Source organism: Giraffa tippelskirchi, chromosome 5 (assembly GCF_054371585.1).
Source record: "Giraffa tippelskirchi isolate mGirTip1 chromosome 5, T2T-mGirTip1v1.2.pri, whole genome shotgun sequence".
NCBI lineage: Eukaryota > Metazoa > Chordata > Mammalia > Artiodactyla > Giraffidae > Giraffa > Giraffa tippelskirchi.
In genome coordinates, this window is record NC_137279.1 from 113,500,466 (window position 1) to 113,528,267 (window position 27,802).

At 41.5% G+C, this 27,802-nt stretch overlaps 1 protein-coding gene across 25 annotated transcripts in view; it reads left to right on the top strand.

Moving 5' to 3' along the window:
* Window positions 1–353: 353 nt before the first annotated feature.
* The window catches only part of CLCC1 (chloride channel CLIC like 1), a 35,063-nt gene continuing 7,614 nt past the window's right edge, over window positions 354–27,802 (top strand). For 6 of the 25 annotated variants that reach the window (XR_014052970.1, XR_014052972.1, XM_081487166.1 and 3 more), the window contains exons 1-7: window positions 354–498; window positions 17,648–17,788; window positions 18,194–18,295; window positions 22,509–22,616; window positions 24,632–24,853; window positions 25,084–25,224; window positions 26,591–26,684. Coding sequence is in view for 21 of the 25 variants with exons in the window: in XM_081487166.1 (XP_081343292.1) it covers window positions 17,660–17,788; window positions 18,194–18,295; window positions 22,509–22,616; window positions 24,632–24,853; window positions 25,084–25,224; window positions 26,591–26,684 (796 nt within the window). In the remaining 4 variants the exon portion in view is untranslated. Of the gene's footprint in view, window positions 838–17,647; window positions 17,789–18,193; window positions 18,296–22,508; window positions 22,617–24,631; window positions 24,854–25,083; window positions 25,225–26,590; window positions 26,685–27,802 lie in introns of all 25 variants that reach the window. The other 19 variants (XR_014052969.1, XR_014052971.1, XM_081487164.1 and 16 more) reach the window with 7 other exon arrangements.

A 27,802-nucleotide genomic window follows, 5' to 3' on the forward strand; every position in this document is an offset into this window, starting at 1 on the left:
CTATTTCCAATTATCACAAAAGCGTGCACTTCCCAGCTCCTCCCTAGTACCCAATACTACAGGACTACTGTTGGCATTAATCATGCCCCATTAAAAAAATTAGGCTCAGAACAGATTTATGGGTTTTATTGCAAATGTTAAGTATTCGAGAACTTAGAGAAAATAAATCGATAAGAAAATACGCTTCGTACACGTTTGATATATTTGGCTTCGAAGTAAGATTTCCCTTGCAGAGCTCAGCTTATGAGGATAAAGAAACGCAGGCCTAAAACAGGCCGACGGAGGCCGGCCCCGCCCCCTCGACGGGCCAATCAGCCGCGAGTCCGGGAAGGACGCACAGCCGCCGGCCGAGCGAGTCGATGAGGACGCGCGCCAGGCCGGCCCCCAGCTGAAGTGCTCGGCGGCTTGCGGGGCGGCTGGCCATCTTCACTAGCTGCCAAGGCAGGTGTCTGTCGTCCCGGAGAGGCAGGCGGGCGACCCGAGACGTGAGTCCGCGAGGTCGGTTGCGTTTGTGCATCGGGCAGGTTCCGCGGGCGGCGGCGCAGGCGAGGCCAGGGGCGCTGTCGGGGCCTGCGGGGGACTTCGGAGTGTGGCGTCGACGGGGGAGGGCGAGCGACCTGCATTCTTATCTTACCGGCCAGTTGGTGGCCTTAACTCTGGTTGCCGCGCGGTTGCTCTCACTTTACGCGCTTCGAAGAGCGTCCTCAGGGAAAAGGGACAAGACGCGCAAAACGAGACGCGAGCAAACGTTGACTTTTGTTGGCTTCAGTTATCTCTGAAAACTTTAAAAACAATCTGAACGAATACCGTCAGCAGAATGGCTCGGATTTGGTTGTAGTTAAGTTTTCAAAAACTCCACATTAATTTGAATGTTAAAATTAGAGATGAATATTTATGAGTGGGTGGTGAAAAACAATGACATTTTTCACTATGATGGTGGTTATGAAGGTGTGGTCCCCAGACTAGCTTTATCATCATTCCTATCATCGTTGTCCTCATCTAAGAACTGTTAGAAATGCTCTTAAGTTTGAGAACCACGGTTCCAGGAAACTACACAAACGCACGCGAACTAAATTGCAACCCCCTGATTTCTGTGCCCTTCAGTTGACTCTAATATTCAAGTTAATTTTCTTATTTATTTCACCTGTAAACTCGTTGAAATCAGATGCGCCTCTTTTATGCCGATTTCCACTCAGTGGCTGGCAATCTCTTTGGAGATCTCTTTGTTGATAGCTGCCCAGTCTAGTATCTCCTGTTAGAGCCCACGCTCTGCATTTTCCACTTTGTAGAGATGTGATCGCGCAGTTCCTCTCCGCCTTCTCAGAATAGCCCCTCAGGACCTTTGGCATCTTGCCCTGGAGAGGCAGTTTTTAGGTAGAGCCAGTCTAGGTTGGAGGGCTCTCCTGATGGCTCAGTTGTAAAGAATCCGCCTGCAATGGGGGAGACCTGAGTTCGATTACTGGGTTGGGAAGATCCCCTGCAGAAAGGACAGGCTACCCACTCCAGTATTCTGGCCTGGAGAATTCCATGGACTGTATAGTCTGGGTTGGACCACATAATAGCCCAGTGGCCTTGGGAAAGTTACTTGTTTTTCTAATCTGTAAAATGCAGATAACAATAGTACTACTTTTAAGAGTTCTTGTGAGGATTAAATAAATGAATGTAACAGCTTTTGGCACATAATCAAATACTTGCTACTATTATTTAACAACTTTGAGATTGTTAGTGTCAAAGACTGACAGATGAAAAAAATGATTACAAAAATAAAAACTAGGGGAGAGAGACTAATTACTGACAAATAGTAGAATCACGGGTAGCGCCACTGAACTAAACCAACATAAGGTACTTTTCCTTAACGCTTTGGGTGAGATAGTAAAGAATCTCCCTGCAGTGCAGGAGACCTGGGTTCAATTCCTAGGTTGGGAAGATCCCCTAGAGGAGGACATGGCAACCCACTCCAGTATTCTTGCCTGGAGAATCCCTTGAACAGAGGAGCCTGAAGGGCTGCAGCTCACGGGGTCGCAGAGTCGAACACGACTAACACTTTCACTTCACTCTTTGCACTCATAGTGTAGTCTGTAGGCCAACATCTCTGCCGTCACTGGGAGCTTGTTAGAAGTGCAGAAGCTCATGCCCACCTCAGATTTACTCAATCAGAATCTGTTTCTTAACAAGATCTCCACCTGGTTTGGATGCGGCTTTGTATGGAGGACGTGTGAGATCACCTGTGAGATTTCTCAAGGAGAAATCAGGGACCAGAGGGGTTTGGCAGAAGGGCTTGACTTCGCCGTTGCTTCCATTATTCTGCTTCACCTCCTGGTCTTTTATCATTTCTGCATTGCTAACCCCTACCCCTAGGGCTGCTGATCATTATTGGAGAAAATAGCATAGCTGCCAATAGCATTACCTTGTGGGGTTCATAGTCAAACCTCAGCTGCTTGACAGTCTTTTGATTTATCTCCCTTTGTGGAATGCCTCCTATTTTTCCAAATCTCCATTCTCCATCCCAGCCTGTGCAGACAGAAACACTCCAGGTTTTCCAGTGGTCTTTTTCTCTTTCCTCTTAATAATCACAATGTGAACTCTGAGCTTCTCTTTTTGCTTTAGAGCCTTTATTTCTATCCTTCCTCACTCATTTCTATTGATGTGCTCAGTCACTCAGTTGTGTCCAATTCTTTGTGGCCCTGTGGACTGTAGCCTGCTCCTCTGCCCATGGAATTTTCCAGGCAAGCATTATGGAATGGGGTGCCATTTCCTTCTCCAGGGGATCTTCCTGATCCAGGGATCAAACCTGCCTCTCTTGCATCCTCAGGTGGATTCTTTACCACTAGCGTCACCTCAAAACAGTTGATTCAGACATTTCAGGATCTAGGATCTGCAACCCTTCTTAAATCCCGGGGAAATCACTAGAGCAGTAAAGTCTCAGAGGTGGCAAACTGTCCTACCAGAAAAGCTCTATTGATGAAGTCATGTAAAAGCTTGTTGCCTATGAAAAGCATTAAATGTAGCCTTGATTTCATACACTGCCATCTTTTTCTGAATCTCTGCTCAGTTCAGACTCTCCCTGTCATTGTCATCTACTTAGTTCTTTTTTTTTTTTTTCTCCTTTACTCACGCCTTGCAGTTTGGTGGGTCTTAGTTCCTTAACCGGGAGAAGGCAATGGCACCCCACTCCAGTACTCTTGCCTGGAAAATCCCATGGATGGAGGAGCCTGGTAGGCCACAGTCCATGGGGTCGCTAAGAGTCGGACACGACTGAGAGGCTTCACTTTCACTTTTCACTTTCATGCATTGGAGAAGGAAATGGCACCCCACTCCAGTGTTCTTGCCTGGAGAATCCCAGGGACGGGGGAGCCTGGTGGGCTGCCATCTATGGGATCGCACAGAGTCGGACCCGACTGAAGCAACTTAGCAGCAGCAGCAGTTCTTTAACCAGGGATTTATCCCTGGTCCGTGGCAATGAAAGTGCAGAGTCCTAATCATTGGACTGCCAGGGAATTCCTTAGTTCTTTTTTCATTGAAAATGGTTGATTTACATTGTTGTGTTGATTTCTGCTCTACAGAAGAGTGGTTCAGTTATACGTGTATATATATATATATATATACATTCTTTTTTTTTCCATTATGGTTTATAATAGGATGCTGAATGTAACTCTCTGTGCTATAGAGTAGGACCTTGTTGTTTATCCATTTCAGATATAGTAGTTTGCATCTGCTAACCCCAAACTCCCTTTCCATCCCTCTTCTACCCCCTCCCCCTCGGCAACCACAAGTCTGTTCTCTATTCACCTACTTAGTTCTTAACTGCTTAGAATTAGGCTCTTCATCATTTGATGAAAGTCATTTCACAGATGACCAACTAATTAACCAATCCAGTGATTTTTTTTCAGACTCTATTTTTCTCAGCTTCTCTGGAGTATTTAATTGATTTAACACCTTCAGATTAAGCCCCTCTTGGTTTCTACACTTTGCATGTTTTTAGCTTTCCTTCTGTTATTCTCATTAGTCTTGAGTCTCCTCTTTTATATTTGAATCTTCTCAAGGCTTTATTCCTTAGCTTAACTCTTTTTTTCCCTAATAAAGTATACAGTTATCCAGTATTTCTAAGTATCTCTGGAGCGTGAGAGGGATCTTAGGATGCCTTTCCCATCATTGTTGTTATCTAGTGTTTTGACTTCACATTTTTAAACATAAAAAGTTAGTTTTTTCAAAAAACTCTCAGTTGTTTATTAAATTTATCAGTATACTTGATTAGTTCCCATGCTTCTTTGTTCTTTTAGTCATACCTTTCTTCATTGTGGTTAAACTTCTTTAACATATCAAGAGTCTGTGGGTTGTTGACTTTGTTAGTTTTTTTATGTCTGAAGAAATTTGTGTTAGTTTGCTAGGGCTACCATGACAGAGTACCCCAGACTGGGCAGCTTAGACAACAGAAATTTTTCTCAGTTTTGGAGGCTACAAATCCAAGGTCAAGGTGTTGGCAGAGTGGGTTTCCTGTAGTCTCTCTGGCTTGCAGGTGGCCATCTTCTCCCTGTGTTTTCATGTCATTCTCCCTCGGACCTGCCTGTGTCCAGATTTCCTCTTATAAGGACGCAAGTCATAGTGGAGTCGGGCACATGATGACCTCATTTTAACTTAATCACCTGTTTATAGAGATCCTGCCTTCAAATATACTGAGAAACTGGGGTTAGGACTTCAACATATGAATTTGGATGGAGGGATATAGTTTAGGTCGTAACAATAGCTTAATTAGTCTTTCCCATGGGGGAAAAAAACCTTTTGTAAAATGTGAAATAGACATACATACAGAAAAGTGTGTAAAATACAAATGTTCACCTTAGCAGGTTACTAAAAAGCAAGCACCTGTGTAATTACTATCCAGGTTAAGGAGTAGAACATGACCAGTGTCCTAGACGCCCTCCAACACCTTTTGCCTTGTGTCATTCCTGCTCTCAGAAGGAAGGGTCTCAATATTTACCGAGTGTAGTGCTTGCTATAGCACTCTGACAAAGTTTCCTTTTATTTTTGGTTTGCTAAATGTTTTCTTTTAATCATGAATGAGTTTTCATTCTTTGATGCTGATTTTGGGGGCCTTCTCTTTTTCTTCATTAATCTTATTATATGTAGGGTTATCAATTTTATTCGTCATTTCAAAGAACCAAGTTTTGGTTTTATCATCTTCCCTATTACCTGTTTTCTTATTTCTTTTTATTCTTTATTTTTGCATTGAATTCTTTCTATGGTTCTTTCTCAGGCCTCAGGTACTTTCCTCCTATGCGTACATTGGTCAGCACTGTGCTGAATACTCAAAGGGTTCTGTTTTGATACCAGTTCTCTCAGACTGGGTGTCCGCCAGTTTAGTTCTGACACTGCCTATCCAGAGTTAGTGTACATCCCACAAGATAAGGTTACAAGACTTCCCCCACATAAGATGCATGTCTTGGAGGCCGCCTGTACTTTTGACCAACTAACTGTAGATTGAGTGGTTCCCACAACCCCATCAGATTGGATAATTCACTAAAATGACCGAAAGCACTACAGTTAATGGTTATAAAGAATGTAGATGAAGATCAGCCAAATGAAGAGACAAACAGGACAAGTCTGAGGGGGAGAATGCAGAGCTCCTGTGTCCTCATGGAATCCCAGTGTTTCATCATCTCGGCACAGCAGTGTGTCACCAGCCAGGATGCTCCTCTGAGTGGCAGTGTCTAGAGTTGTGTTTTTTCTGAATATATATATTTTATTGAAGTAGAGATGACTTACAGTGTTTCAGGTGCGCAGCAAGGTGATTCAGTTACACACATACACATGTTATTTTTCAGATTATTTTCCATTGTAGATTATTACGAGATATTGACTATAGGTCCCTGCGCTATACAGTAAACCCTTGTTGCATATCTGTCTTTTTAAATTAGAAATCTAGCATTCTATTCATACTAAGTCAAATGAGTGGAATCAAAATACCATAAATTTTTTAGGCAAAATTAATAAGTTTTCTAAAATATATATATTATAGTATACATATACTATATATAAGCATAAATACAAAAACCTTTCTATGCTTGAGAAAGGCTTGAGAAAGAACATCAAAAAAAAAGATGGAGAAATTGGAAAACATAAGCTAAATGAAATGGGAGCACTGAATATGAAATAGAGAAAGTGAAACTAGATAAAAGTAAAAGATCATCATATGGTCCAGTTGTTTTTAAAATAAACATTGCTGCTAGTTAAAAAACGTATCTAGAGCTCTGGAGGAAAAAAAAGCAATTGTATTTTTCAAAAAATTTCAAGATAATTCTGCTATGCATCAGGATTTTAAGAACTGATTAAAGATTTTTCTATTAAATGTAGTTTTGGTGATACAGAATTCTATTATTTTCCTGTTGACCAATCATGATACAATGGTATTGAGTACTAGTTACATAATCACAATAGTAAAAGATGTTTATCAGTTTTCACAATCAATAGCCAGACCAAAAAAAAAGATAATTACAATTGCAAGCCATAATGGGAACACGTGCTTAGTCACTCAGTTGTATCCAACTTTTTGCAATCCCATGGAGCCTGCCAAGCTCCTCTGTCCAGGCAAGAATACTGGAGTGGGTTGCCATGCCCTCCTCCAGGGGAATCTTCCCAACCCAGGGATTGAACACAGATCTCCTGCATTGCAGGCAGATTCTTTACCATCTGAGCTATCAGAGAAGCCCAATGTAAAATAATTACATACATACAATTTGGAAAGTCAAGCAGAGTGCTGTGGTAAGTGGAAATGCATAAAAGCACATTTTCATCTGCCCAGCCAGTCTATGTCTTTTGGTTGGTGCATTTAATCCATTTACATTTAAGGTAATGATTGATATGTATGATCCTATTACCATTTTCTTAATTGTTTTGGGTTTATTTTCTGTAAGTCTTTCCCTTCTCTTGTTTTTCCTGCCTTATCTTTGTCTTTAATTTTTGTCAGTTTGATTACTGTGTGTATCAATGTGTTCCTCCTTAGGTTTGTCCTGCTTGAGACTCTCTGTGCTTCTTGGACTTGGTTGACTATTTCCTTTCCCATGTTAGGGAAGTTTTCATCTATTATCTCTTCAAATATTTTCTCAGGTCCTTTCTCTCTCTCTTCTCCTTCTGGGACCCCTATGGTGCAAATGTTGGTGTGTTTAATGTTGTCCCAGAGGTCTGTTAGGCTGTCTTCCTTTTTTTTTTTTTTCATTCTTTTTTCTATATTCTGTTCTGTGGCAGTGATTTCCATCATTCTGTCCTCCAGGTCATTTATTGGTTCTTCTGCCTCAGTTATTCTGCTATTAATTTCTTCTAATATATTATTCATCTCTGTGTTTTGTTTTTTAGTTCTTCTAGGTCTTTGGTAAACATTTCTTGCGTCTTCTCCATTGTTTTCCCGAGATCCTGGATCATCTTCACTATCATTATTCTGAATTCTTTTTCTGGAAGGTTGCCTGTCTCCACTTCATTTAGTTTCTTTTCTGTGGTTTCATCTTGTCCCTTCATCTGGGACATAACTTTCTGTTTTTATATCCGAATTAACTTTCTGTAACGTGATTTTTGTTCCAGCTCCTGTGGGATTGTGGTTCTTCTTGTTTCTTCTGTCTGCCCTCTGATGGATGAGGCTAAGAGGCTTGTATAAACTTCCCGATGGGAGGGACTGGCTGTGGGAAAAACGGGGTCTTGCTCTGGCGTGCATGGCCTTGCTGTGTAAAGCTTAATCCAATTATCTGCTGGTGGGTGGGGTTACGCTCCCTCCCGTTAGTTCGGCCTGTGGAAACCTAGCCCTGGGGTCTGTGGGCTCTATGATAGGGTTAATGGCAACCTTTGAGAGGAATGATGCCAAGGGAGACCTTCCAGGACTACTACTGCCAGTTCCCCCGTCCCTGTGGTCAGGCCCTGCCAACCCGTGCCCCCGCAGGAGACCCTCCAGCACCAGCAGGCAGTTTTGGCTCTGTCTCCTGTGGTGGCACTGCCCCTCTGCCCTGGGTCTTGGTGCACGGACGGTTTTGTTTGTGCCCCCCAAGACTGGAGCTTCTCTTCCCTCCAGTCCCATGGAAGTCCCACGATCAAATCCTGCTGGGCTTCACAGACACATTCCCTGGGGATTCTCAGTCCCTTTGTTGGATCCCCAGGCTGGGAAGTCTGATGTGGGATTCAGAACCTTCACAACAGTGGTAGAACTTCTTTTGTTCTACGGTTTGTGGGGCACCCACCCGGCGGGTATGGGGATTGATTTTTATTGTGATTGTGCCCCTCCTGCTATCTTGCTGTGGCTTTTTTGTCTTTGGATGTGGGGTATCTTTTTGGCGGGTTCCAGCGTCCTCCTGTCAATGGTTGTTCAACAGCTAGTTGCCGTTTTGGTGCTCTTGCAGGAGGAGATGAGCGAAAGTCCAGAGTTTCGTTCTGTAGGCACGATTGATTCATTGGCCACCTGACTGAACTCAATCTCCAGCGGCCCTCTCATGCCCAGAGGTTGGATGACTGAACAAGTTCCAGTCCTCTGAACATGTGCTTGGTCTTTTTTTTTTTTTTTTTAATTAATTCCTTTTGGCTCTGCTGGGTATTTGCTGCTGTGTGCGGGTTTTCTTTAGTTTGGGTGTGCAGGCTTCTCATTGCAGTGGCTCCTTGTTGCAGAACACAGGCTCTAAGGTGCTCAGGCTCAGTAGTTGTGGCACATGGGCCCAGTTGCCCCTTGGCATGTGGAATCTTCCCAGAGCAGGGATTGAACCCATGTCCCCCAAATTGGAGACATACTCTCAGCCACTGGAGCACCAGGGAAGTCCTGCTTGGTTTTTCTGGTGAACAATCCCCAACCTGAAACTATCTAGGAGCCTACCATGAGTCACCTCATTAGCATTACACAGTCCTGTCAGGAAATCTCAAGAGTTTTGAAGGAACTGGGAACAAAGATCAGATATTCTTTACTGTATTGCAGGGACCCTCTGCAGACCTCTGGAGGTCTGTCTCTATGCAGATTTTCTCTCTTATGACCAGCTCCCTTGGTTTCTCCAAACACAACTCAAGTCTCTTCAAGGAGCCCAGCTGCCTGAATTCTGCCTAAATTCTCTCTCTGGGTGCCTGTGGTCTGAAGACTCTCAAGACAGTAAGCTGGGGCAGTGGAAGGGTTATCCATGTTTGTTTCCTGTCTTTCAAGGATCACCTTTCTTGCTTGGTGTTTGGTGTCTTGAAAACCGTTTCATATATTTTGTGCAGTGTTCTCTCCTGGTTGTTCAGGCAGGAAGGTAAATCTGGTCCCTGTTACTCCATCTTGGCCAAAAGTGGGAGTCTGGGGAGTGCTTTGGAGCATGGAGTCACTGTGTCATCCTGACCTAAATCCTTTACCTGAACGTTGCCTTTCTAACTGCCAGACTCTTGTCCCTACCACTTTGTTAAAAACTGCTGTACCAAATCCGGTGGTCATTTTCTTGTCCTCTGATCACTTGATCTTTCAGCAGCATTTGATACAGTTATCTGTTCCCATCTTTCTTCACTTGGCTTCTGGAATAACAGCCTCTCCTGGTCTTCCTCCTGCCTCACTAGTACTCATTGACATCATCTCTTATTAGCATCCCCTTGTTCTCTCCAACCTCCAAGTGTTGGCATGCCCCAGGTCTCAGTCTTTTTATCTTCATAATAGATCTTGTGGTGATCTTAGCCAGTCCGTGGTTTATCCATCTCATCTACATCTTTGTTGTTCAGTTGCTCAGTCGTGTCCGACTCTTTGCAACCCCGTGGACTACAGACAGCATGCCAGGCTTCCCTGTTCATCACCAGCTCCCGGGGCTTGCTCAAACTCGTGTCCATTGAGTCGATGATGCCATCCAACCACCTCATCCTGTGTTGTCCCCTTCTCCTCCTGCCCTCAATCTTTCCCAACATCAGGGTCTTTTCCAGTGAATCGGCTCTTCACATCAGGTGGCCAAAGTATTGGAACTTCAGCTTCAGCATCAGCCTTTCCAATGAATATTCAGGGTTGATTTCCTTTAGGATTGACTGCTTTGATCTCCTTGCTGTTCAAGGGACTCTCAAGAGTCTCCTCCAACATCATAGTTCAGAAACATCAATTCTTTGGCTATCAGCCTTCTTTATGGTCCTCCTCTCACATCCATATATAACTACTGGGAAAACCATAGCTTTGACTAGATGGACCTTTGTTGGCAAAGTAATGTCTCTGCTTTTTAATAAGCTCTCTAGGTTAGTCATAGCTTTTCTTCCAAGGAGCAAGCGTCTTTTAATTTCATGGCTGCAGTCACCATCTGCAGTGATTTTAGAGCCCCCCAAAATAAAGTCTCTCACTGTTTCCATTGTTTCCCCATCTATTTGCCTTGAAGTGATGGGACCGAATGCTGTGATTTCATTTTTTGCCTGTTGAGTTTTAAGCCAGCTTTTTCACTCTCCTTTTTCAGTTTCATCAAGAGGCTCTTTAGTTCCTTTTCACTTTCTGCCATTAGGGTGGTGTCATCTGCATATCTGAGGTTATTGATATTTCTCCTGGCAGTCTTGATTTCAGCCTGAGCTTCATCCAGCCTGGCATTTTGCATGGTGTACTCTGCATATAAGTTAAATAAGCAGGGTGACAGTATACAGCCTTGATGTACTCCTTTCCCAATTTTGAACCGTCCATTGTTCCAGTTCTCACTTTTTTTTTAGTTTGTTTTTAATTGAAGGATAATTGCTTTACAGTATTGTGTTGGTTTCTGCCAAACATCAACATTAATCAACCATAGGTATACATATGTCTCCTCCCTGCCTCCCACCTCCTTCCCCATCCCACTCCTCTAGGTTGTTACAGAGCCCAAGTTTGAGCTCCCTGAGTCATACAGCAAATTCCCTTTGGCTATCTATTTTACATATGGTAATATATGTTTCCATGTTACTCTCCATTCAGTGTTGCTTCTTGACCTACATATAGGTTTCTCAGGAGGCAGGTCAGGTGGTCTGGTATTCCCATCTCTTTAAAAATTTTCCACAGTTTGTTGTGTGCCGTAGTCCAGCTCCAGCAGCCAGGGAAGCGCCTGAAGGGATGAACGAGGTCGGTGGAGCAAATGATGCAGCCTCTCACTCAAAGCACTGGGCTGCATGTTTATTTTAAGCATCAGGTTTTCTTTTATACTTTTACAAAAGCATTAGGTCAGAGGTATGACATCTTCAGTTTTCCCTCACCCAGATTTATTGTCTCCATAAATCATTGTTGTCCTTCAGAGTTCCCTCTTAAGTGTCCTTGTGATAACATTGTAACTCAAGTTTGTCTTTGGGCTGCATACCACATTCCTCAGTTTATTTCTTATCTTTCTAAATCCTGCTATCCCCTAGTAACTTAAGCTCATTATCTCCTAAAAAGGCTTTTTTAGCTATTAGTATCTCTAAAATTCCTAGTTTCTACAAGCTATAGTAAAATATGCTAATACTACAACATACCTTAAACTTTTAGCTTCTAACTATTCTTAATTATTCCTAACCCCTAAACTCAGCAAACTTCTTTTGCCATAAACATTCCCCTTACAGGCAGGTTTCAGATAACAATGTCTCCCATGGCCTCAGGCTGCGGCCTATGTGCTCATCCTGGAACATTCTTTGTAAAGATCCTTGAACAAATGTCAATAGTTAACTTTATGGATTATAACATTCTTTTCAGCCAACTCAACTGGAGGAAGGAAGGGACAAGTCAGAATCACAAGACCTAACTCCTTCATCCCGGGACTGTGCCTGCAGGATGAGGAGAGGGGGTTGGGGCCGTGCCTCCATGTTGTCAGTAATGCCTATCGCGGCTCTGACAGTTGTGATCCACACAGTCACAGGCTTTAACATAGTCAGTGAAGCAGAAGTAGGTGTTTTTCTGGAATTCTCTTTTTCTATGATCCAATGGATGTTGGCAGTTTGATCTCTGGTTTCTGCCTTCCTAAATCCAGTTTGTACATCTGGAAGTTCTCAATTCACGTACTGCTGAAGCCTGACTTGAAGGATTTTGAACATTACCTTGCTAGCATGTGAGATGAGTGCAACTGTGTGGTAGTTTGAACATTCTTTGGCATTGCCCTTCTTTGGGATTGGAATGTAAACTGACCTTTTCCAGTCCTGTGGCCACTGCTGAGTTTTCCAAATTTGCTGGCATATTGAGTGTGGCACTTTAACAGCATCATCTTTTAGGATTTGAAATAGCTCATCTACATCTTGAAGGCTCTCAACTGTATTTCTGTAGACCCACTTCTCTCCTTAGCTCCATACTGTGTATGGGACATCACTATGTGGATATCAGTAAACATTTAAATGTACTGTGTCCAAAGCAGAACTCTTGATCTATCAGAACTTGTGGTCTGCCCACCTGAGTGTCCTTCAGTCTTTTCCCATTCTCCCAGTTGCTCTGGTCACAAACCTTAACATCATCCTGAATCTTTTCTTGTCCTTATTTCTCACATCCAATTTACCAGAATTTCTGCAGTGCATTTCTATTCAGTTCAGTCGCTCAGTCGTGTCCTACTCTTTGCGACCCCATGAACCACAGCACGCCAGGCCTCCCTGTCCATCACCAACTCCCAGAGTTTACCCAGATTTGATGATGCCATCCAGCCATCTCATCCTCTGTCATCCCATTCTCCTCCTGCCCTCAATCCTTCCCAGCATCAGGGTCTTTTCAAATGAGTCAACTCTTCGCATGAGGTGGCCAAAGTATTGGAGTTTCAGCTTCAACATCAGTCCTTCCAGTGAACAACCAGGACTGATCTCCTTTATGATGGACTGGTTGGATCTCCTTGCAGTCCAAGGGACTCTCAAGAGTCTTCTCCAACACCACAGTTCGAAAGCATCAATTCTTCAGCACTCAGCTTTCTTCACCGTCCAACTCTCACATCCATACATGACTACTGGAAAAACCATAGCCTTGACAAGATGGTGTAAAAAAACCAACCCCCCAAATCTTAGGACTTACCCTAAAATAAATTAATTTTCATTCACATGAAAGTCAAAACATGTTCCCACTTAACAGGTGACCTTCGTGTGGTTGTTTAGGGTCCTGCTCCTTCCATGGCCAGGCTGCCCCCCTCCAGGGCTCAGTGTCCTCCCCATTCCCTGGTGGGGGTGGGGGGCAGCTGATGGAAGTTCAAGCAGGGAGGCTTTCATGGATGTGGTGCGTATTTCTTCCACTGCTGTTGTGCTGACCAGGACTTAATTGTCACATACTTAGCTGGAAGACACAACTTGTTACAGTGTGTTCAGAAAGAAGAGGTAATGTGCTTGGTGACCTGTTAGCTGGGCTTTGCCATGTGTCTTCTTTTTAGCTTCCTGCTTTTGCCCTTCTGTTCCAGCTTCCACATAGCAGCTCCAGTGATTTTAGAATGTAATCCCGATTCTATCAATTCTGTGCTTAAAACTCTCTAGTGTCTGACTTCCTGTTACACTTAAGTAAAAACCATACTCGTTACTATGGCCTGTTCCCCTTCTCCCCTCCAGCTCATTCACAAGATGTAGTTCAAAAACCTTGACATCATCCTGAATCTTTTCTCATCCAATTTACTAGCAATTTCTGCACTGAATTTCTGTGTTAATGAGGATAGCACAACCTCATGGTGTAAAAAAAAAAACAGTTGTTCTAGCCTTCTTGCCCATTCTTTGAATGCTTCAAACATAATCCCTACCTGGGCCTTTATGCTTGCTATCTCCTCTCTCTGAATTTTCTTTTCCCAAATCTTTCTACAGTGAGTTTATTATTTTTCTGCCTAATGTTGTGGTTATGTACCACTGTGTAACAAACCACCCCAAAGTTTAGAGGCTTTAAACAACCATTTTCTCATCTCATAATTCTGTGGCTTATGGGACTCTGTTGGACTCAGCTGGGTAGCATTTTTTCTCCCATGATGGTGGCAGATCACCAAGTCAGTTACCAAGGGATTGGACTGGATCCACCAAGAGGACTCACCGACATGACTGGTTTTTGATGTTGGCTGCCAGTTGGGAGATCAGTGTGCCCCTACACGTGGGGTCTCCTGGTGACTTAACCTTTTCACAGCATGTTGGCTGAGTTCCATGGGAGGGTGCCCAAAAGCAAGTGCTCCAAAGTAGTAAAGAAGAAGCAGCTGATCCTGGTACGGGGTCGCCCAGGCCATCTACACCTTTGTTTTGTGTTATTTTTCCTCATAGGACTTATCACTATCTGAAATTACTTTTTTGTCAATTTATTGTCATCCCCCACTAGAATGTAAGTTTCTTAAAGACAACCTGACTGGTCTAGTTTCCTATTAACCCCGTCACGACAGTGTGCAGAGTCCAGCAGATATTTTGTAAATGTTGAACAAAGGAACGCTGAACTTTTCTCCAGGCCATATTCTCATTCTCAATTTCTTTAAGTTAATGATATCACCGTTTTTGTTGATGGTGGGCCTTGAAATCTTAGAGACCTGTCTGTCATCATTCTCCTTCTTTCCTTCTACGTGCATTCAGCTGCCAAGGTCTGTAGAATTAATCTTTAAAATGTGTCCGTTGGGTTCTTTCTGGTCTCATTGCCACCGTTCTTTCAGATCAACATCCTTTTCTACTTCAGCCTCCTTTTGGACTGAGTGTACATTTAACTCTGGTTTCATCTTCCCCAAATAGAGCTCCCATCCCCCTTGAAAACTATTGTTAGCAGGTAAAGTTAGTTATAAGCTTTTTACTTTGGCAGAGTCATTGCAGCCCACCTCGCCAGCTCTGTGTTCCACCATGTGCATCCTCATGTTTCCAGTTTCTGAGACGAACATGTTGCTTTCTGCCTCCCGTGTCTCACACTCTTAGAATGTTGCCTGTACTTCAAAGTCTATTTCCCGTGCCCATTCCTCCAGGAAATCTTCCCAGTTGCTCCCAGTCAGATGTGCTGTTTCATCCTTTTAGCCCTTGAAGCTCTTTGAATCCCTGCTGAGGCCTTGATTGCATTTGCTGCTTACATTACTGAGTGTCTTTCACTTGCTGGCCACTGGGCAGGGTGCTGGGTTTGGAGAGGGGCGGGGCAAGATGGAGGAGAGGGCATTAGGAAGGTAAATTCAGACTTGAGTAAGGAGTTTACCTTCCCTGGAAAAGTTCACATTATAGCGCTATGGTTGTCTACCTTCATTGTGTGATGGAACCAGCAGGGGAGCTTTGAAAATCCCTACACCTGGTTTCGACTAAAAGGATGCACAACGTGAGAATTGCGAGTTAAGTTTTTGTTTAGGACAAAATGAGAACTGCAGCTAGGGGACAGCACCGCAGGTAGCTCTGAGAGACTGCTCCAAAGAGGCCCTCCAGGCTCCTCTGTCCATGGAATTCTCCAGGCAGGAATACTGGAGTGGGTTGCCATTCCCTTCTCCAGGGGATCTTCCCGACCCAGGGATCGAACCTGGGTCTCGTGCATTGCAGGCAGATTCTTTACCATCTGAGGCACCAGGGAAGCCCCCGGGGGAAGATAAATGTATGATTTTGATGAAGGGGGAGTTCAGTGCAATCAGGTGCTTACTTTACAAAAGATTTTCTGCTAGTCACAAGGAGCTCATGTCACTATGAAGGGATTTAGTGCTTTTCTAGATATGAGATGAAAGGATTGGGATCATGAAATCAGTTCCTGAAAATTTCTGTCTAAAGACCTCTTCCACCGGTTTCCGTGGAGCTCAGAGCGCCTCATTCTCTCCCCTGAATTCCCCTCGGGGTGTTGAAAGTCTGCAGCCGCAGCAGCACAGGGTTCAGTCTTTGCAGAGGCAGATGGCAAACACCCTTGCTGTTTTTCAGTCACTGGCAAATGCTCTTGGCAAGTGCGTGTTTGTAGTTGACAGGCCAGTGCCAATTTGTAGTTGACAATGGTTCCTCACCTAGAGATTCTGATTTAATTGACTTGGGAGGTGGCCATAAGATTGGAAAATTTAGAAACTTCCCAGGTGATTCTGATGCAGGATTGAGAGCCTTTGCGGCAAGGGACGAAGCTGACCAGTAAGTGGTTAATTTCAGCGTGTGTTATGCTAGAAGAAGATATAGAGCACACCAGGAACACAAAGACGTTTTTGGTTTAGCCTGAAGTCACTTTTATTCCTACAACTATACTGTAAGCCATTACTGGGCAGGGCCCAGGGCATTCTCATCTTGGTACTCCCTTACCTGATCCTTCTTCACAGAGGTTGTTTGACAGAACATTCTGCAGTGATGGTAATGTTCTGTATCTGCACTGTCCATTTTGGAAGCCACTCTGTCCAGTTTGGAAGCCACTAACCATATGTGGCAATTGAGCACTTGAAATGCAGCTAGTGAGAATAAGGAAATAATTTGCAGTGTAATTTTAATTTAAATAGCCACGTGTGGCTAATGGCTGCTGTATTGGACAATGTTGAATAGAGGAGATAGTGTGTTGAAACAATTTGACAGTGTTTATGCAGAGGCTTAGATGAAGCAAGCTATTTTCTCTGAGAGTTTAGTCACCTCATTTGAATCTTAATTTTGCACCTTTTAAGCTTCCCATTTCCCACAGCTTTACTGAGAAATTCACATACTGTTCAATTCATCCATTTAAATTGTACGGTTCAGCAGTTTTTTGATATATTCACAGATAATGTACAACCATTTCCACAATTAATTTTAGATCACTTTTCATCACCTCAAAAAGAAACCCTGTACCAACTCACAGATATAGAGTGCAGACTTGTGGTTGCCAAGGGGGAGGGAGTTGGGGGAGGGATGGATTGGGAGTTTGGGGTGAGCAGAGGCAAACTATTATATTAATATATAGAATGGATAAGTAACAAGGTTCTACTGTATAACACAGGGAACTATATTCAATATCCTGTGATAAACCATAATGGAAAAGAATATAAAATGGAATGTGTACATATATATAACTGAATCACTTTGCTATACAGCAGAAACTAACAAAACATTGTAAATCAACTATACTTCAATGAAAAAAAAACTCTGTACCATTTAACTACCACCCGTCTGTCTCTTATATCCTCAGATCTGTACACCTACCAGTGTCCGTAGACTTTACTATTCTGGATGGTTCATATCAATGGAATCATAATATATGGTTTTTGGTGACTGGCTTTTTTCACATGGCATAATGGGGGCTCAGCAGTAAAGAACCCACTTGCTAATTTAGGAGATGCGGGGTTGGATCTCTGGGTGGGGAAGATTCCTTGGAGAAGGAAATAGCAACCCACTCGAGTATCCTCAGAGGAGATTGGTGGGCTACAGTCCACAGGGTCACAAAGAGTTGGACATGACTTAGCGACTAAACAAGGTTTTCAAGACTCACCCATGTTGTAGCATGGATCAATACTTCACTCCTTTTTATGGCCTAATAATATTCCACTGTGTGATAGTCATTAGCTTATGGACATTTGGGTTGTTTCTCCATTTTGGCTATTGTGAATAATGCAGCTATAAATGTTTGTGTACAGGTTTTTGTGTTGACATATATTTTCACTTCTCTTGGGTATATACCTAGGAATGGAATTGCTGAATCATTTAGAAAAAAATATATATATATTAGTCTTAATGAGACTATGTGTGCATGTATGTATGTGTTTATATGCAAATACCATTTTACTAAGTATTTTTATTTCAGTTATTAAGAAAGCATTATCTTAACACTAGAAGTAGGTTGTTTTTATTAAAAGTAATCATACTTCAGTGTATGTGCTAATTTTTGTAGCTTTCATGCAGGATGCTGTGTTCTCTGCTCCTCTGTGAATGTCTGTGGCTGATAACTGCTTATGCTCATGATGATGACTGGATTGATCCCACAGACATGCTTAACTATGATGCTGCTTCAGGAAGAATGAGAAAATCTCAGGTATTTACAAAAATCCATGTGTGTATAATACTTTACCAGTCATGTGATGGAAATAGTCTACATTTGTTATTGTTTTACACAGAGCTGTGAAAGAGTCCTATGTCAGTGATTAATGACCATGCAGAATATCTTTGTGTCTCTTAGCCTAAGATGATTTCAACCCCACCTGTTTATTTCTGTTTCAAATTTGAATGTAAAGCTGATCAAGAAGCAAACCCATTTGATCTTAGTTCTTAGCTAGTATATAAATTTGATGCTGTTACTTTTGTGGTGGTTTAATACAGCTGAAGAATATAACAAGCAAAGCCATAAAATGATGGAGTCAAAATTTTAGTCTTCATTAACTGTAGATTATTTTTACAATTGAACTATAAAGAAATAAAACCTCTCTCTGCTTTGCTTTAGGTGAAATATGGTATATCAGAGAAAGAAGAGGTCAATCCTGACTTATCATATGCTGATGAATTGTCAGAATGTTACAACAGACTTGATTCTTTAACTTATAAGGTTAGGATTTTTTATTCATGATTTTTGTATTATTTATGGTATGTTAAATTGTTCTGTGTTTTCTGTCTTTGCTAACATTACTTGTGTTTCTATCTAAAGTACAATTTACAAATATTTTTTTCTTTAATTACCCTAGCCTTGGTTTCTCTTTACTCTGGTCTTGAATTTTTAAAAATAGTACTTTTATTTTCCTGTAATAACATTTATCTCACTGTGTTGTAATTATTTCTTTACCAGGCTGCACCTTTCTTGGGACAAAGAATATTTTATTCATTCTTGATGCTCTGTCACCTGTCACAATGCTGGACTGTAGTAACTCACGACAAGTATAGCAAATGAAGAAATGTCTCTACTGCTAGCTTTATAAGCATAACAGTTGCTCCTACAAATATAAGGGATTATTATAATCTGGTGTGTGGTAACTGTTACTTCATTTATTCAGTCCTTTTATTTCTGTGGCTGCAGTAGAGTTTGAGAAAGGGAGTAAGTCAAGATTGTTGGTTGGTTTGAGCACAGATTATGCTGCAAGAACCCACCTCTGCTGGTTTTGAGGCAGGGTGCTGGCGGCAGCATGGAGGAGGCTGGGATGGGGGGATGGCAGAGGTCCAGCAACGCTGAAGGCTCACAGTGAGGCTGTGATGGGGTGAAGAGAAAAGTGTTCAACTTTTCTGGGTTAGAATAGGCAAGTTGTGGTGGTTGAGGATAGGAAGGAGCTAGAATGAATGGGGAAGGGTTCCAGCTTGAGAGGCTGGGAGGGCTTGCTAATTGAGATCCAGATGTATCCCAGTGAGGTCTATAAGCAGCTGCTTGTGGTTCTTACCAAATGTGAATGTTGTCTCATCTGAGTGCTAGCAGAGAAATGCTTGGATAAAATTTGCTTTGTCTAACTGCATTTTGTGGTGTAGTGAGCTAATTTGGCTGCATGGTAGGAAATGGAGAAATGCCTTTTTACTGAAATTTTTCATTCCATTGTTTGTGACTTTGGGTCTGACATTGTAAATGAAGTCTTCAGTCTTTGTTTAAAAATTTTTTTCTTACTCTTAAAAAGAAATGATAAAATTTTAAAGTTGGTAAACCTTGCCTGAAAGCCTAGGAGTGTCCTGTGACTTCTCGAGTGTCTTTCTGTGCTGAGTCCGTGTGTGCTGCTCAGTTATTACGTGTTTCATCTGAAGCCCATTCCAGTGCTCCACTGAGCTTGTGGTCCACACTCAAGTAATAAGTGGAGTTGCTTATGGCAGGTTCTAAATGTCTTACGACGTGCACTACCCTCACTCAGAAACTAGCCGCTGTGATTATAGACCTGAGTTCAGAGGGAGTCTGTCCTAATGAGGGATTCTGTGCAGATGGGCTGCCATGTGTGGACATCTGGAGAGGCTTTCAGTTCAGTCGCTTAGTCGTGTCCAACTCTTTGCGACCCCATGGATTGCAGCACGCCAGGCCTCCCTGTCCATCACCAGCTCATTGCTCAAACTCATGTCCTTTGAGTCAATGATGCCATCCAACCATCTCATCCTCTGTCGTCCGCTTCTTCTCCTGCCTTCAATCTTTCCCAGCATCAGGCTGTTTTCCAAGGAGTCGGTTCTTCATCTCAGGTGGCCAAAGTATTCTTGCCATTTGGTAGGGCATGATTGATAGTTGGCAGGAAAAATCAGTAAAAGGCCAAAAAGTAGTACACACATTCAAGAAAATCTTTGCTGTGTCCTTCATCTTCTAGCTTCATGTTGTCCCTGTTTCTCTTTGGTGGTGCTCTCTTTCTATTTTTTTTCTCCCCCTTTCCTTTCTTTAAATCATTACTGTAGAATTAGGAAGGGGCAGATTGGTCCAGATGTTCTGCTTATCCACATCTCTACTTCCTTGTTTCATGATCGTCAGCGTTAAAACTGCTGAAAGTCAGCAAGAAAACTGCCAGTTGGTGCAGTATGGGACTCCTGGTGCTCTTTTGTTGCCTCCTTTTTGCAAAGAGAACCCACAGAAAGCAGGCCAGATCTACATTTTAATGCAACCCCATTTGAATGCAGAGTTCCAAAGAATAGCAAGGAAAGAAAGCCTTCCTCAGTGATCAATGCAAAGAAATAGAGGAAAACAATAGAATGGGAAAGACTAGAGATCTCTTCAAGAAGATTAGAGATACCAAGGGAACATTTCATGCAAAGATGGGCACAATAAAGGACAGAAATGGTAGGGACCTAACAGAAACAGAAGATATTAAGAAGAGGTGGCAAGAATACACAGAAGAACCATACAAAAAAGATCTTCAGGACCCAGATGATCACGATGGTGTGATCACTCACCTAGAGCGAGACATCCTGGAATGCGAAGTCAAGTGGGCCTTGGGAAGCATCACTACGAACAAAGCTAGTGGAGGTGATAGAATTCCAGTTGAGCCATTTCAAATCCTAAAAGATGACACTGTGAAAGTGCTGCACTCAATATGCCAGCAAATATGGAAAACTCAGCGGTGGCTGCAGGACTGGAAAAGGTCAGTTTTCACTCCAATCGCAAAGAAAGGCAATGCCAAAGAATGCTCAAACTACCACATAATTGCACTCATCTCACATGCTAGTAAAGTAATGCTTAAAATTCTCCAAGCTAGGCTTCAGCAATATGTGAACCATGAACTTCCAGATGTTCAAGCTGGTTTTAGAAAAGGCAGAGGAACCAGAGATCAAATTGCCAACATCTGCTGGATCATCGAAAAAGCAAGAGAGTTCCAGAAAAACATCTATTTCTGCTTTATTGACTATGCCAAAGCCTTTGACTGTGTGGATCACAATAAACTGTGGAAAATTCTGAAAGAGATGGGAATACCAGACCACCTGACCTGCCTCTTGAGAAACCTGTATGCAGGTCAGGAAGCAACAGTTCGAACTGGACATGGAACAACAGACTGGTTCCAAATAGGAAAAGGAGTATGTCAAGGCTGTATGTTGTCACCCTGCTTATTTAACTTATATGCAGAGTACATCATGAGAAACACTGGGCTGGATGAAGCAGAAGCTGGAATCAAGATTGCTGGGAGAAATATCAATAACCTCAAATATGCAGATGACACCACCCTTATGGCAGAAAGTGAAGAAGACCTAAAGAGCCTCTTGATGAAAGTGAAAGAGGAGAGTGAAAAAGTTGGCTTAAAGCTCACCATTCAGAAAACTAAGATCATGGCATCCGGTCCCATCACTTCATGGCAGATAGATGGGGAAACAGTGGCTGACTTTATTTTTGGGGCTCCAAAATCACTGCAGATGGTGATTGCAGCCATGAAATTAAAAGATGCTTACTCCTTGGAAGGAAAGTTATGACTAACCTAGACAACATATTGGAGAAGGCAATGGCACCCCACTCCAGTACTCTTGCCTGGAAAATCCCATGGATGGAGGAGCCTGGTAGGCTGCAGACCCATGGGGTCGCTAGGGGTCGGACACGACTGAGCGACTTCACTTTCACTTTTCCCTTTCATGCACTGGAGAAGGAAATGGCAACCCACTCCAGTATTCTTGCCTGGAGAATCCCAGGGACGGCGGAGCCTGGTGGGCTGCCGGCTATGGGGTCGCACAGAGTCGGACACGACTGAAGCAACTTAGCAGCAGCAGCAGTAGTAGACAACATATTAAAAAGCAGAGACATTACTTTGCCAACAAAGGTCCGTCTAGTCAAGGCTATGATTTTTCCAGTGGTCATGTATGGATGTGAGAGTTGGACTATAAAGAAAGCTGAGTGCCGCAGAATTGATGCTTTTGAACTGTGGTATGGGAGAAGACTCTTGAGAGTCTCTTGGACTGCAAAAAGATCCAACCAGTCCATCCTAAAGGAGATCAGTCCTGGGTGTTCATTGGAAGGACTGATGTTGAAGCTGAAACTCCAATACTTTGGTCACCTGATGCAAAGAGCTGACTCATTCGAAAAGACCCTGATGCTGGGAAGGATTGAGGGCAGGAGGAGAAGGGGTGGACAGAGGATGAGATGTCTGGATGGCATCATTGAGTCAATGGACATGGGTTTGGGTGGACTCTGGGAGTTGGTGATGGATAGGGAGGCCTGGCGTGCTGTGGTTCATGGGGTCGCAAGGAGTCGGACACGACCGAGTGACTGAACTGAACTGAACTGATGAAAATAACCAGCTCCTTACTTTGACCTTGATGGGGCCACTAGGCTAGAAACTTAACCCTTACATTAAACTCTGACACTAACTAATGTATTTGTTTTGTGGTTGCAGATCGATGAATGTGAAAAGCAAAAGAGAAAAGACTATGAAAGTCAAAGCAATCCAGTTTTTAGGAGATACTTAAATAAGATTTTAATTGAAACTAAAAAGCTTGGACTTGTGAGTATTTAATGTGATACTAATCAGTGTAGTGGATATTTTTGTTATGTATTAATTTCACGTTATATCAGCAGTGATAAAGCATCATTGTGCTTCAACAGAGAATACCTGACTCGCCCTTTTACCAGAACCTAATACTGCAGGGTTGAAGCTGGCAGCCTGCTGGTTTGGTGGAAGGCAAGTGAGCAGTGCTGACCCTTCCTCTTTTTCTTATAGTTCATGGGGATTTACTTACTCTGTGCACTGCTGTACCACCTAATTGAGTTGAGGGGAGAGGGAGATTGTTTTAAATTTGCTATTTGAACTTTGCTGATCAATTGCAAACTTAAATTCATGACTTGGTAAAGAAATTCTATTCCAGTCCTTACTTCTTTTCTATCATTTCCACACTTTCTTATTCAAATGATGTAATATCATTATATATTGAGAAAAAGAAAAGTGGGTTTTAAGATTTTTCGCCTAGCTGTTTATTGTGGCAAGGGCTGCGTTATAGAATTACATGTCATGGACATATTGTTCATGATTAAAGTTAAGATTCCATTTTTTTTGAGTCATTGTTTTCCCTTCAAGGAGTCGAAACACCTAGAAAACTTTAAAAAAGGGAGTGTTAAATGAGCAGTAATCCCACCTTATTTTGGAGATGTAAAAGCAGATGTAACCATATGTATACCCTTCAATTCGAGTCTTACGAGTGCAAGGTAGAAAAGAGTCTATTTTATAGATGAGGAAACAAGTGGAGCTAGAAAATACTCAAGATGGAGAAGCTTGGAATAGTTTTTGGTTTTTAAGAAATGTTTAATCAGTGACTACTTTTTTATACTTACTGATGATTTGTGATACTACATGACACTTGGGTTTTTCTCATTTTATACCTACTTTGTAATATAAAAATCAGTATTTACTGTTAGAAAAGATAATTTTCTCTTATGTTAACTGCTTAATGTTTATAGAGATTTTGCTAACCTGTACTTGCACTAATAAAGATAGTTGTGAATGTCATGTATGTTTGTGGAAACCCAGATTTTGCTGCTCTTTGAGATCCCTTTTGTTTTTCTTATTTGTACACTCTAATTTTTAGGCTGTTTGAAAGCTGTGTCAGCAAATGGAAAGTCATAAACTGGATCATAAAATAATGATAGTTTATCCTCATTATTTGTGGATTCATATTTTTTAATATTTTGAATACTAAACTTTATTTGTAGCCTCAGAATCAGTACTCCTGCTTTTGTGTCACTCTTAGACATGCACAGAGTGGCAAAACATTTGAGTTGCCTGATGAGCCCACTGTCAGTTAAGATGAAACAAGGCTATTTTCAGCTCCCATGTTATTTTGTGATCTCTTTATCTTTTCAGGCTATTTTCTAATTTTTAAACTTTTGCTGTTTAAAAATCTCGCAAGTGTTTTGCTGTCTAGTGTTCCTAAGCACAGGGAGGCTGAGATGTGCCTTAGAGAAAAATACCCTTGTTAGATAAATTCAATCATGAGTCATAGTGCTATTGCCTATGAGCTCAGTGTTAATGGATCCACAGTATGTATTAGGTGTCTTTAAACAGTAACATAAAAAGGTTATGAATTGATTGGTTGATGAATATATGGTTGCAGGAAACTAAGCCCATATTTCCTTTAGGAACCATGGTTCAGTATTTGCTAACTGGTTCGAGGTGACTTTATACAATGTAAGTACTACAGATAGCAGGAATCAACTATAATTTAGTAAAATGTACTGTATGTTATTTGCATAGAGTTTTATAATTTTGAAATGTTTTATAATTTTAAAAACATGTTTAAAACTTGAAAAGTTTGTGCTTTTGGAATGTTTTTCATGTTTATCTTTGGTTTTCATGTTGGCCTGTGAGACAGACAGGTAGATATTATTACTCTTATTTTATACCTGGGAAATATTGTGAACTAATTATATATTTAGTTCCAAGTTGGTTTTATCTTAATGTTTCATTGAGTAATGATAAAATTCTCCTTTTCTGTTTTTTTTTTTTTTTTGGCCAATTTAATTCAGCCTGATGAAAACAAAGACGACATGCATTATGATGCCGAGATTATCCTTAAAAGACAAACCTTGTTAGAAATACAAAAGTTTCTCAGTGGAGAGGATTGGAAGCCAGGTGCCTTGGATGATGCACTAAGTGATATTTTAATTAATTTTAAGTTTCATGATTTTGAAACATGGAAGTGGCGATTTGAAGATTTTTTTGGAGTGGATCCATATAATGTGTTGATGGTAAGATGGGATGAGGGGGACCTGATTAACAGTTTACTTTTTAAAATAATTTAAAAACTTCACCGTAATTATGTTGAGAACTCACACGAAGTCACTGATACTGGGTTGATGAACATGCAGCACAGTGGTACAAATGATTTTGTATATTCAAGTCTAGTTCTTTGCTCTCAATCAGCTTTTGTTGATGGGGAGGATGGCTTTGCAGTGACTCTCTGTGTTTCTGTTTCGAGGTGCTTCTGTGTCTGCTCTGCATCGTGATGTTAGTAGCTACTGAGCTCTGGACCTATGTTCGTTGGTACACCCAGTTGAGACGTGTTTTATTCATCAGTTTTCTCATCAGTTTGGGATGGAATTGGATGTATTTATATAAGGTAATATATAAGTAGAAGTTTCTAAAACTCTAAAGTGTTATTTCATAATAGAAGACTAAGCTATTTAGAGCTAGTGTATAATCTTGCCTCGGGTCAGGGCATGAGGCAGCAATTGGAGTGTTGGTGAGGAAATTGGCAGCTACCCAGATGTCCCTGGTTTTTTGGGTTAGTGGACCAAGTTAGTGGAGGGAAATGTGTAGTCCTGATTTTCATCCTGCTGATGTGTGGCATCTGGACACCTAAATTAGAACAGAGTTATGTAGAGACGTGAAAAATTCTCATGTTGGTAACTTGGGGTATATCTTTCTTATTCTTTGCTAGAAATGATGCCAAAATACTGTTTTCTAAAGTTAGATCATTTTATGACTATAAGAATGGTATATTTATAGCAGAGAATATAGAAAAGATAGAAAAATACAGAGAAATTTAATTTTTAAAAATTATCTAGGGAATCTCCTGGCAGTCCAGTGATTAGGACTTGGTGTTCTCTCTGCCAGGTATCCAAGTTTGGGGAACTAAGAATCTCGCAAGTTGTGTGGAGTGGCAAAAAAAAAAAAAAAAAAAAGTCTATATAATTTTACCACCTAAAGATAATCACTGTTGATGTTGTGAGGTATTTATAAACTTTTCCCAGATTTTTATTCTTTAAAAATCAAGACACATTATATATTAAAATTTGAAAGAAGTGTTATTTTTCTTGACAAATTGACATATTGTTCCTGTCAAACTAGCATAATCATTGAAGAAAAATTTTAGACCTTTTTAGCAAAATGAGTCAAATGGCCAACTATTTTCAATGAATTCATCCGATTAAATCTTTGTGATATTTCTTTAACCTTTCTCTCAAAGTTCTATATCTTCTAGAACGAATTATTTCCAAATTAGAGGAAGGAAGAAAGTTTGGTTGAAAATTGTCTGTGCTTTCCCCCAAGGCTTTGATTTATAAAAGACATTTTGGCCATTTGTGCTGAAAATCATTCAAAGCAAAACACCGTTTTGTCATGAATTGTTTAAGAGAGTGAGTAGGCACTTAATATGTATAGCTATGTTTTGGGGCATGACATAAGCTATATTTGAACTAATTTTTAAAACAATCTTTTCAGTAAAGAGGTTTTCTGGAATTCCTCCTCATAATTATTTTACAAAGAAGGCAATTGTAGTTAGTTCTTTACCTATTGAATGTGTTTTGCCATGAGTTGAAAAGAGCCACTCTTTTAAAATAATATGTATTTTTTTCTGTGAAAAATTTTTAAATAATCTGGTTTGGATGAATGGTGAAGACACGCTTTGAAGTGTGGTTTTTAGGGTGAGTAGGCATAATCTTCATTGTTAGTAGCTTTTCATGGTTCCCTTTGGTGTTGGTCAGCTCGCTTTTGCCCAGCATCAGGCTGAAGTTGCCAAGATGGAGCCACTTAACAATGTGTGTGCTGAGAAGATGAACTGGAGTGGAAGTCTCTGGGGTAAGATATTGGTTCTCTTGGCTTTATTTTGAGTAGAATTTCTGAGAATGAGGAAACATATTTTAATAATTACACACAAAAGATAAAATGCCAGAAGGAGGCTTTCCATGACTGAATTGTTAGTATCAGGACAGGCAGGAAGAGTTGTAGGCTTCAGTGACTTCTGTGTCTATGTAATGTCACAGGAAAGGGATAGAAAGTATGTATGTGCCAGCTCTGATATTATCTGTCTGCCTGCATTGGACTCACTTGTGTTCATCTAGTTCTTAGCACATTCTGGGTTCTCAGCAGAAGTTTGTTAGAGTGAACCAGTGTATTTTCCATGTTTGATTTCATCTCTGTATTGACTTGGGAAATCTTACATTGTAGCTTCACTGTATGTTTTTTTTCATTAAAGGGGAAATTATTTTACTATTTTTTTCTTACAGATTTTATAAACATTCTCACTAATGTTGACTGCCTTTAGTTATATGTACCTAACAATGGGGGAGTGGTTTAATGATCAAACGCTGTTTGTAAATGAAAGTCCACACAATGACTGACTCAGAATAGAATTTCGGCAGCAAATCAAGGTGTCCAAAAAATTAATTTTCTTAAAAAGGTATGGGAGCTAAACCAGCCCAGCCTTACTTCCTGGCCTCAGGGAATAACTGAATGCCTCCTGTAGCTCATACTAGTACGTAAAGTATTATTCAGTTCAGTTCAGTCACTCAGTCGTGTCCGACTCTTTGCGACCCCATGGACTGCAGCACACCAGACCTCCCTGTCCATCACCAACTCCCAGAGGTTACTCAGACTCATGTCCATTGAGTTGGTGATGCCATCTAACCATCTCATCCTCTGTCGTCCCCTTTGCCTCCCGCCTTCAATCTTTCCCAGCATCAGGGTCTTTTCCAATGAGTCAGCTTTTCGCAGCAGGTGGCCAAAGTATTGCAGTTTCAGCTTCAACATAGTCCTTCCAATGAACACCCAGGACTGATCTCCTTTAGGATGGACTGGTTGGATCTCCTTGCAGTCCAAGGGACTCTCAAGAGTCTTCTCCTATACCACAGTTCAAAAGCATCAATTCTTCGGCGCTCAGCTTTCTTTATAGTCCAACTCTCACATCCATACATGAC